At 43.3% G+C, this 12200-nt stretch overlaps 1 protein-coding gene across 2 annotated transcripts in view; it reads right to left on the bottom strand.

Annotated features, from left to right (window-relative positions):
- Positions 1-12200, bottom strand: part of GOLGA4 (golgin A4) — a 205438-nt gene that overhangs the window by 138227 nt on the left and 55011 nt on the right. For both annotated transcript variants that reach the window (XM_082259202.1, XM_082259201.1), the window contains exon 6: positions 6180-6227. In XM_082259202.1, the coding sequence (XP_082115328.1) occupies positions 6180-6227 (48 nt within the window). The remainder of the gene's footprint in view (positions 1-6179; positions 6228-12200) is intronic.

The raw sequence follows: 12200 nt of genomic DNA on the forward strand, positions 1-12200 counted from the left end.
GCTTAGTATATATTGTTTGAGGGTATTATCCCAAGATATATTAATCCTTTTTTCCCCCAACTAAATGTAAATTTGTTTTGTAGTGCTAACACTTATTTTTTATTTATATTTAGGATTTCAGATTTCACTAGACTAATTTTTAAGTTTTAAAGACTACCATATCTTTTCATTTCTTTTATTAGGTTTGGTAGTGTAATTATTGGATTCGATATAAAAAAAACAACATATCAGGCGTATGCCGCTACTTTATGTTCTACTTCTCCTATCTTTACCCCCTCTACCATCCACGCTGTTCCTTATGGTAGCCAATAATGGTTCCAGTGAAAACATGAAAAAGGAGTGGGGAAAGCAGGCATCCCTGTCTCGTTCCATTATGCATCTCAAATGGATCAGACAGAATTCTGTTTGCTTTTACCCGTGCAGTTGGCTGATCATATAGTGCCTCGATCCAATGAAACATTTTTGGGCTTATCCCCATTTATTTTATTGTATTCAACATAAATCCCCAGTCTACCCTGTCAAATGCTTTTTCAGCATCTATTGACAGGAATAGTACTGGGGATCCACCTCTTTCCACCCGATGCATTATAAGCAGGGATTTTACTCCATTATATTTCTCTTCTCTTCCCAGTATGAATCCTGTCTGATCTACATGAATTCATTCCGGCATTACCACTTTTTGACCAATATTCCAGCATATACAGTAGTTTTGTATCTACATTTAATAATGCTATGGGCTTGTAGCTAGAACACACAGTTGCATCTTTCCCTTCTTAAGGTATTACTGCAATATGGGCTTGTAATGACTTTTTCCTCAGCTCTTTTCCTTCGCTCAAGCTATTTACATAGGAGCAAAATTTAGGTACTAACTGTTCTTTAAAGATTTTAGAATAACGAGCCATGAACCCATATGGACCTGAGCTCTTTTCTGTGCTATATTTTTTATCACTAATTCAAATTCTTTTTTCGTTATTTGATCTTCTAATATTTGCAACTTTTCCAATGATACTTTAGGTAGGTTTGCCTCTCCAATATATTCTTGTATTTTTTTTTTGTTCTTATTATCTCATTTCTCCTGGGAGCCTTTTAATCTTATGGAGTATAGAGAACTATAATAGTTTTGAAACACTTCTGCAATTTTTGTTGATAAATGGACCACCTACCGCTTTTTGTTTTTAATTTTCCCCATAAAATTCATTACTTTCTTATTTTTTTTAAAACTCTTGCAAGATATTTTCAGGGTTTATTTCCCCATTTATATCTATCTTTAGCCCTTTTAAATACTTTTCTTGTTACATTAGCTCTTTTAATTCTTCCATTTTTAGGACCAAGGCCTGTTTCCCTACCTCTGGTATTTTTTTGTGTGTTTGTTCTAACTCCGGTTATTCTGTGATTAGTGTTTTAATGTTGGTCATCCTTTCCCTTTTCTTTCTAGCTCCTATACAGAACAGGATACCCCTTATATGTGCCTCCCATATTGTGGCTTCCGATGTCTCTGATGTTTCATTAAGCATAAAGTATTGTTGGAATTCTTCCTTTACTTTATTTTCTACTTCTCTTTCTTGTATCAGTTCTTTGTTTAACTTCCAGTTACTTACCTATTCTGGGTTTCCAATAGCTTTATTTTTATTATGACTGGAGCATGGTCTGATACAGATATTTTTCTGACTGATGTTTCAATTACCAATTCCAACAGTCTGTGATCTACCATAATATAATCCAGTGTAGAGTACGCCCCATGCAATGGTGAATAGAATGTATAATCTTTATTGCCTGGATGCTGTACCCTCCAAGCGTCTACCAGCTGTGCTTGAAATAATCTTTTCTTCACTTTTCTAAGTTGGTGACAATTCTTCCCCAGTGCGTGTTATGTACTATCCATTTGGGGGTTCATACAAAAATTGAAATCTCCTGCCAAGATCACTATACCTTTTTTGAAGTCCATTACCTTCTCTACTGCTTTTTTTAAATAACCGATTGGATTTTTGTTTGGACAGTATATGTTTGCCAAGGTGCACTCCTTCTCCTGTAGCTTTTCCCTTAGGAATAAATATCATCCTTCTAAATCTACTACTCTCTCTTGAAGAAAAAAATGTACCGTATTTTCACGACTATAAGGCGCACCGGATTATAAGGCGCAGTATCATTGAACGGTAAATTTTCAAACTATTTTCATATATAAGGCGCACCGGATTATAAGGCGCACTTTTTTTTTTTGGAATGTTGATCCGCGCGAGGTTTACTGGCAGGTGCTCATCGTAAACCCTCGGATGACAGTTCTGGCGGATACTTTATGCCAGGTATCCACGATCCACTGGCACACAGTGGCATTACTGGCCCGGCGTTGCCTCCCGGTCTTCGTGAAGGAGTGCTCTCCTTCCATCATCCAGTTTTCCCACGTGATTCGCAGTTTCGACTTGAAGGAACGATTGACACTTATGTCCAGTGGTTGCACCCCTTTGGTCAAACCATCCAGTTAACGGTAAATTTTCAAACTATTTTCCATATATAAGGCGCACCGGATTATAAGGCGCACTGCCAGTTTTTGATCAAATTTTAGGATTTTCAGTGCGCCTTATAGTCCGAAAAATACGGTACCTCTTTTGCTAGTCCTATTGTTACACCTTTGGCTCATTTAGTTGTAGACTCTCAATAGTACCAATTTGGATAGGCTTTTGAGTACAGTCTAGCATTTGTGTCATGTGTTATGTGTTTCCTGTAAGATGATAATACTAGCAGGATATTTTTTAAATTCTTTAAGGACCTTGTGTCTCTTTACCTGGGTATTTAATCCTCGCATGTTATATGTAAGAATATTTATTGACATCATAATCTCTCTCTCCCTCGCAATCCCACCCGCATCTCTTTGTCTTCTTTCTTTTCCAATTGTGCCCCCGGGCTCAGATGATCTCAAATCTTTAGAGTACAGGTAGCCAGAATGGAAAGAGAGAGAGAGAATACTACTAACGCAACAATTCTTATGACTGTGGCAAACCCTATCCCCCTTCCACCCCTTCTCCTACCCCATCTCCACGTCCTTACCCCCCTACCTTCCCCGCTGCTACTATTTAGGAAGTGTGGGGGTTTTGACCTTTCCTTGGTCATTAGGTAGATGGATCTTCTCTACCCCTCTGCTCCTAAGCTTGTGTGGGCTGTCCTCCCTCCCCCAGCGAGTTAAGACAGCTCCAAGTCAGCCAGGAATTCCAGGGACCCCACCTATTCTATTACTATATTCCTTTCCCCTTCCCCGCCTCCTCAAAAATGATATATCCTAATGTTGAAGTCCTTTGTCTATTCTCTTCTTTAGTTTCATATTTTGTTCGTCTTTGGAACTAATTGCCATTGTTCCTCCTCCGATAGTGGGCCTGCTTTCTTTTTCTTTGACCATCCATATAATTCTATCATCAGAAACTCCAGTTCCTTACAGAAACTTGTAATTCCTCTGGATGTCTTAATTTTGCTACACGTCCATTTTTTCGGCCCACTAAACATGCTGGAAATCCCCAGTTGTTCTGATTATTATTTTCTTGCATTTGGTCCAAGAGTGGTTTCAAAGTTCTTCTTCAAATCAGTGTTCTACAGGAAAGATCAGCAAAAATCTCTAAATTTGCTTCTTCGGATTTTAATGGTGCTACTTTTCCCCTTATTTGTGCTTCTTCATAATATGGAATCTTCCTATTATATCTCTTGGAATATCCTTTGCTATATTTGGGGGGTCTCCTGACCCTACGTACTCTATTTTTAAGATTTCTGTTAATGACCAGCCTAAGAGTGGGTTAAATATTTTACTCATCTCTGCTAAATCCTTTTCTTGTTCTGTCTCTGGTAGGACTCTAATTCACATTTTTTTTCTTCTGTCTCTGGTAGGACTCCAATTCACATTTTTTTCTTCTATCTGGATTTTCCTGATCTTCTATTTCATACTCCATGATCCTTTGTACAATTTGTAAGCTATTTATTTCTTCTCTTAGTTCCTTCATCCCCTGCGTGTGAATGTCCAGCCTCTATTCTGTATCCTCTACTCTTGTTAATAGCCGATTTAAAATCGCTGTGTAGCACTGCCATGTCTGTTTTTAAGAAAAGTTCTAATTTGGCAAACATGCTCGCCATTTCAGATTTTGTGGGCAAGTGGGCTTCGGAGTCACTTTCCATATCTAAATCTGTTTTGGATTGATTGGGAGTATTTTTCTCTACTTAAATCTGTTCCTGTGCATTCTTGTTGCTTCCTATTGTTTGTTTCCCTCTAGCCCCCCATTGGCTTTCTGGTACCAATCTTTCTACTTTCTCCTCTTGTGTCATACCTTTCTTTATAGTCCCTGGGCTAGTGCTGATTCTAGGTGATTTTGCTGTTCCTCCCCCTCTTCCAGATTTACTCCTCATCTTGTAGCCTTCTCCACTATCCCTTTTCTTACACCAATATACTGCTAGTGACCCCAGCTTTTGTTCTGGTTATATCACTTGCATTTCTGCTTTGTCTTGTCTCCTTAAAAGGGTGTCTGTACCACATCTCACTATTTGTTGTTGTTTATACTGTATCAGGTAGAAGCGTAAGTAATAAGATAGTTTCCCAATTCAGCAATTCTATAGTTCACATCTTCAAAGGGATAGTACCCAAACACAGAGGCCAGAAAAAAAAAAAAAAAAAAAAAACGAAGAGTTCAAAAAGTTCCAGAATGAGGTATAACTGACCCCTCTTAATGAGACTATGGGTAGACTGGGAGTAGTATTTTCTTCTCTTTTTCCTTTTCCCTTCTCTTCCCTTTTTCTTCTGCTTTTAGCACTTTAGTTTTTAATGTTCTCTTATGTCCATATGCCACCCAAAATTATTGCTTATGGTCTTAAGAGCTCTCAACGGCCACTTTTTTGCCTGCTTTGGTTATGCTGGAGCTGGTCCTTTTCCCCTGCTGCCACTTCTCAAACAGCTCCACAGCTCCTCTGGTCCTCGGGCTGTCGGACACTGCCGGGTTCTTCCAATCCTCTACAATGTGCGACCGAGCTGCTTGGACGCCTCCAGGCTCCTCTGAGTACCGTTGCTACACACCTTGTACAGTTCTTTCTGGGCTTACTGAGTGTAGCCTAAATCAGCCAAACTCCGCCGGATTTCCCAACTCCGTCAGAGACACTGCGGAGGCACTGCAGGTCCACTCGGTTCTGCTTTTGCTCCGGTCGTCCGTTTTGCGGCTCTATCTCCAGCCCAACTTGGCGTGCACCCCAGATACGGCTCGGGTGCTTCCATCATCTCGCCAATCACTGTCCAAGCCTGTCCACCTCGAGCAGCTACCTCCAGCAGTCCAGAGCAGAGAGCTCTCTACACCCACAGGAAGGCAAGGAAGCATTTACATGCTTCTCTGTGGTGAGGAGATAATTCCCTGATGTGCCCAGCCCTGACTCAGATCAGGCGCCATTGCCAGGCTCCTCCCGCAAATCTTGTCCCCACATTTATTAATTTATATCATGACAAAACTAAAATTAAATTTATCAGGAAGTCAGATTTACATGCAACACCACCTTGTCTATATGCAAAATTTTTAAGGGACTGCATTGTGTGTGGGGGGTGGGGGATTAAGGGGCTGCTTTGTAGGTCGGGGGTTAAGGGGCTGTTTTGTGGGGTATAGGGCCAAAAAAACAAACAAAAAAACAATAACATTTAAAATTTAGATAATATTATATATATTGTTATCTTTTTCCATAACTCGCCACCGGACTGGTCCACCAAACACCCACTGTCTGTCCTCAGTCCTCCTGTCAATCCACCCTAGAAGATCCAGCCTGCCCTGAGTGAGATGTGGTGCTCTGATGTCTGACGTCATTACGCACACCACAATCACGTGAGGGACGTTCCCATGAGGAGATTCTCCGCCTCCTCATACTCATCGGTTTTCACTATGGGCGGCAGTATGAGATGGAAAAATGCTGCCCGTAAAGCGCTGCAAACTGACAGCACACAAAACTACTGGAAAAAAATATTGGGCATCAATTTGCGGCCCCTCTCAAAGTGCTGTCTGGGTCCAATGGACCCATGGTCGGTCCAGCCCTGCTCCCATCTGCCCTCCACTCAAATGTCTGAGGAATCATTCCCTTTCAGCAATCAAATATGAAAGTGCTGCATATTACTGCCAGTGGGGGTAGCAGAAATATAAGAAAAATTCAAACACACAAGGACATAATGAATTTCCTACCTGAAGTTTATCTTTGTCCCTCTGAACGGTTCTATATGCTGTAACCAACTGCAATGCAAAAACAAATTACAATCAAGAGAAAATAATATAATTACTGACTTATAACTATATATGCACAAATAATACATTTACAGATATATTGTATCATTTTATATTGGGTATATGTAGAATATTTTAAGTTCTCACTCATATCTTTGTATTAAGGTAAATAATGTCTAGCTATTTTAGTTGTCAAACTGTATGGGAATAGAACGCAATAATATAACTGCATGTTGAACAGGAGAATGTAAAGTTAAGGCAGGTTAATAAACAATGTATTAGAAAAAAAAAATGCTTTTGTGGTGGCCAGGACACCATGCACGCATTTGTTTGAACATGAAACTATGTACCACTTTCACTCCGACAAAAGGTGTCTGAAAGACAGCTTTGACAGGTGATTTGTATTGGACATTACCCAGTCTGGCATGTCATTCCTCCTACATGACATAAAGAATGTGCACTGAACGGTAAGAGATATAAGCAGAAGCAGTCGGAAAAACTCAATTAACAGCTTGTGAATATCTGCATTTAGTAATCCTTAACCTAAGAATAGTGCCCCATGTAAAGAAATAACACAAGATAAAATGAACATACCATGGACCAGTCAATCATGGCGCACACTTTCCTTTCAATATGCAAGCAAAAATTGAATTTTTGTCTTACCGTAAAATTATTTTCTCTGTGATGTTCATTGACGGACACAGCTCCAGAATCTTCTTGACCATTGGGTTATGCTGCCTCCTACAGGAGTAGGACACTAGGCAGGAAAAAAACCTTTACCACCCTTATGGGGCAGTCCCAGGGGATATACTCCTACTTCCTGCTATAGGCACTCAGTTTTGTTGCAAGCAGTGTCAGAAGAAAATATAACCATAACAATAGAGGGGTGGGTGCTGTGTCCATCAATGAACATCAGAGAAAAAAAAGTTACGGTAGGACAAAAATCCAATTTTCTCTTTCATTCATTGACAGACACAGCTCCAGAATCTTCTTGACTATTGGGACATCCCAAAGCAGTGTTAAACATGAGGGGTGGGAAACACACAGCAGAAAAAATTCCCAAAAGCTAAACCTAGCCAACCAGGTAACATGGAGCTCAACCAGGAACAACTGGAGCTCACCTGAAATTTACACCCTGAAAGAGGACTAGTCCTCTCAAGCAGCAGCCTGCAAAACCTTGTGGCCAAAAGCAGCATCCGCAGATGCCAGCACATCTACTTTGTAAAACTTTGTGAAATTGTGCACAGACGCCCAGGTGGGCGACTTGCAAACCTGCATCACTGACGCCTGATGACGGCAGCCCAAGAAGGCACTAAGCGTCTGCGTAGAATGTGCCTTAACAGGGAAAGGGGAAATCTGACACTTGATTGAATAGAAGACAACAACAAAGAGAGGGGCGCACTGACCTAGTGCATTACCACTAATGACATTTATTAAAATAGTAAAACGTATATATTATACTCACAAAGCAGGTGTGAATATCAACATGATCAACATGGAATCTCCAACGTAGCAGCAGCTGAAGGTTCAGCAGCATTTCTTGGCTCTGAGGAAGGGGGCTTGCCCTTGAAACTCGTCAGACTAGCCATAGCAGTTCCATGCGGTACACTGCATGCTATCCAGCATTGTGCAGTGCCTTGGCTACCTTGGAGATTCCATGTTGATCATGTTGATGTGTGTAATATTCACACCTGCTTTGTGAGTAGAATATATGTTTTACTATTTTTATAAATGTTTTTAGTGGTAATGAACTAGGTCGGTGAGCCCCTCTCTTTGTTGTTGTCTTCCAGTGTTTTTCGGATACCCTTGATCCTGAGGGGGCAGCAAGACCAAAGTCATACCCATTCAAGTACATCGGAAGCCTTTCTCTTAACTCCATCATATTTCAGCTCGAGCGCAGGAGAATTGTTTTACACTTGATTGAATAGGCCTGCAATACCGTCTGTAAACGGACACGGCAGACACAGCCAACCCCTTGTGAGGTCCAGCCATAAGGACAAACAGTGAGTCTGATTTCCTAAATGACTCACCCGAACCACATCCAGAGAAAACAGGGCAATCTCCTTAGGAGGCTTAGGACACAGGGAAGGCAACACAATGTCTTCATTCAGATGGAAACCAGAGACATTAGAAAGGAACAATTGACAATGGCGAAGCACAACTTTATCTCTGTGAACCACCAGGTAAGGTGAACGACAAAACAAATCTGCCAGCTTCGACACTCTGCATGCAGAAGTAATAGCCACCAAGAAAGCTACCTTAACCACTTCTGGACCGGAAGGATTTGCCCCCTTAATGACCAGGCCATTTATTTTACGATTCGGCACTGCATTACTTTAACGGACAATTGCGCGGTCGTACGACGCTGTACCCAAATAAAATTGATGTCCTTTTTTTCCCACAAATAGAGCTTTCTTTTGGTGATATTTGATCAACTGTGAGATTTTTATTTTTTGCGCTGTACACAAAAAAAAGAGCGACAATTCTGAAAAAAAAAACAATATTTTTCACCTTCTGCTGTATAACATTCACAAAAAAAAAAATTTAAAAAATCAAAATTTTTTAACATTTTAGGCCAATTTGTTTTCTGCTACATATTTTTTGGTAAAAAAGAAAAAATCGCAATAAGCGTATTTTGATTGTTTTGCGCAAAAGTTATTGCGTCTACTAGCTATGGGAAAGATGTCATTCTTATTGTTTTTTTGTTTTTTTTATAGTAATGGCGGCGATCTGCGATTTTTAGCAGGACTGCAACATTGCGATGGACAGATCAAAACCCTAACTAACATTTTTGACACTTTTGGGGGGGACCAGTGACATAACTAAAAATATGCACCGTTACTGTAATAATGACACTGGCAGGGAAGGGGTTAACATTGTGGGTGATCAAGGGGTTAAATGTGAGCCTAGGTGAGTGAGTCTAACTGTATGGTAGTGGGGCTATGGAATGACCATAGAGACCTGTGATCCTATATAGAAGGATGACCATTCCAGAGAGAAGAACAGTCAGCTGTGTTTACACTGACAGTTCTCTCTCAGCGGGGAGTGGTCACGGGTGCCAGGCAGCAATTGGAGCTGCCTGCCCGGTGCATTGGAGTCCCCGCTGCCAAGTGGGGGAGGGAGCGTTCCGCCGGCGGCACGCGCCCGCCCTCTAGCTGCTGTCGGTTTGCGCAGGAGGGCCAGCCTGCCGCAGTATATCTGAGGCGGGCGGTCCGGAAGTGGTTAAGGGACAATGTAAGCAGAGGAATCTCGCGAATATCTTCGAAAGTCGGTTTCTGAAGAACCGACCGCACCAAACTGCGGTCCCATGGAGACCGCACAGGTGGAGCCAAGTGGCGAACCCACTGAACAAAGGTGCGAACCAAGGAATGAGTAGCCAAAAGACGCTGAAAGAAAAATCGCCAGGGCCGAAACCTGGCCCTTGATGGTACCCAAGGCCAGGCGCTGTTCCACACCTCTTTGGAGGAAAGACAAAATTTGAGCCACTAAAAATGAACAGGGAGAAACCCCCCGAGACTCAAACCCTGCAATGTACGACTTTCAGACGCAATGGTAAATCTTCCTAGGAGGTGGATTTCCTAGCTTTTAACAGTGTGGAGATCACCGAGTCAGACAAACCCCTATCCTTGGGCACTTGGCTTTCAACAGTCAAGCCGTTAAAGCAGGATTGAATATCAGCCCTTGGGCCAACAGGTCTTCTCTGAGAGGAAGTCGCCAACGGGACATCGGCGACCAGCCGTACTAGATCCGCGTACCAAGACCGGTAAAGCCAGTCTGGAGCCACAAGGATGACCGGAATTACTTCTGCCTCGATCTTCCGAAGAAGTCTAGGTAGAATTTTGAGAGAGGGAAAGGCATATATCAGACAGTACTGGCCCCAAGGGGCCACCAGTGCTTCCGTGGCATCGGCTAGAGGATCCAGAGACCTTGCCATGAACCTTTGCACCTTCCTGTTGAGACAAGAGGCCAATAGGTCAACCTCTGGAGTTCCCCCACCAGAGACACAGCTGATGAAACACCTCCAGATGAAGAGATCACTCCCCTTGGTCCAAGGCCTGTCAAATTAGGTAATCCGCCTGCCAATTTTCCAACCCTGGAATATGCACAGCAGAGAGAGCTGGAATGAAACGTTCTGCCTACCTTAGAATGCCGGCTACTTCTCGAGCCGTAAGAACACTTTTTGTGCCTCCTTGGTGATTTACATATGCCATGGGCGTGGCATTGTCTGATTGAATCCGTACCGGTTACCCCTGAAGACGAACCGTCCAATGGGCCAGACCAAGTCTGATCACCCAAAGTTCCAGCAAGTTGATCGGTAGTCTGGACTCCTCCAAAGTCCAAAAACCCCCCCCCCCCAGCACAATCTGTGCCCAAAACACCTCCCCACCCAGGCAGGCTGGCCACCAAATAAGAGACCCCCGTGTACCCCGGCTTAGCAGGATCAGATTGTTTGGAGACTGTGAAGTCTTGTCCCACTTGGCAAGAATCTTTCTTTACAGAGGTCTCATATGGAAATGTGCAAACGGAACTGTCTGGAAGGTAGACACCATCAGGCCCAGGCACCCACATGCAAGTCCTGAGAGACGACCGAATTCTGGACAACAGAAGACTAATGGCATCCTACAGCTTCTGGAGTTTGTCCAGCGGAAGAAACACCCTGGCTGAGGCGGAGTCCAGAGTCAGACCCAGATAGTCCAACTTGGAGGACAGAACCAGAGCAGATTCTGGAAATTTAAAGTCCAACCGAACTCCTGCAGAGTCCGCACAGTGATGTCCATGTTGTCCTGTAGAGCAATCAGGGGCTCTGCTCGCAGAAGAAAATAGTCCAGGTAACCCAGCACTGCAATCCCCCGCTACTGCAACAATGCTAACACCGGGGCCAACACTTTTGTGAGCTGAAGCGAGACCAAAGGGTAACACCCCAAATTGATAATGCTCCTGGCCCACAGCAAAGCGGAGAAAACGCTGATGACCGACATTAATTGGAATATGAAAGTAAGCATCCTTGATATAGATGGAGGCCAGAAGATCCCCTTAATTAAGGGATGCCACTATGGTGCGAACGGACTCCATCCGGAATTTTTGTACCCGCACAAAGCGGTTCAAGGCCTTGAGGTCAGGATTGGACGAACCTTGCCTTCCTTCTTGGGAACTGTAAATAGGTTTGAATAAAAACCCTGAAAGTGTTCCGATTCCGGAACCAGTACAATGACCCCCTGGAGAAGCAAGTCTCGCACCGCCTCGAGAAGACCTCTCAGGCGATCTGGGGACAAGTGCAGGTTGGAAGGAAAGAACCTTACCGAAGGTGAAGACCGAAACTCGTTCTTGTAGCCGGACCGAATCAGCTCGTGGATGCACCTGTCTTGAATCAAGGAGGTCCAAGGGTTCGGAAAGAAGCGAAGACGTCACCCCACCCCAGATACGGGTGAGGGCACCCCTTCAGGCAGAAGAGGATTTGTCTGTCGGTCTGGGAGGGACCCGCTCTCGGCTTACCAGACCAGGGCCTCTTGGAACCTCCTGACCACCTGAGGGGGTTCAAATGGATTTTGATCCCTTGTCCTGAGAAAGGAAAGGGCCTCTTATGAGCTGAGAAGAAAGGGCCACGTTTGCGATGACTGTTTGCTCTTGGTAGCCTGTGAAAGAAGAGTACTCCTCCCCCCTCCCCCCCATAAGACCCTCGATGATCTCATTCATGGAAGATATGAACAGAAAATCTCCTACAAAGTGGAGATCAGACAGGACCTTCTTGGAATCTTGGTCCGCAGACAAGTATTTTAGACGTATCATGCGCCGAAGGACCACTGCTGTCTCAGAAACCTGGAGACTAAGGAGGCCACATCCAGAGAGGCATCACAGATAAACTATAACCCTTGGACCAGCTGATCCGCCAGTCCTGTAAAGTTAGAGGGATCTGTTCCTCTTCCAGATCCTGGTGCAAAAGCTTTGCCCACTCCTTTAAGGTCTGCGATACCAAAGTTATGG

The sequence above is a fragment of the Pelophylax lessonae genome (assembly GCF_965119305.1).
Source record: "Pelophylax lessonae genome assembly, chromosome: 5".
Lineage (NCBI taxonomy): Eukaryota > Metazoa > Chordata > Amphibia > Anura > Ranidae > Pelophylax > Pelophylax lessonae.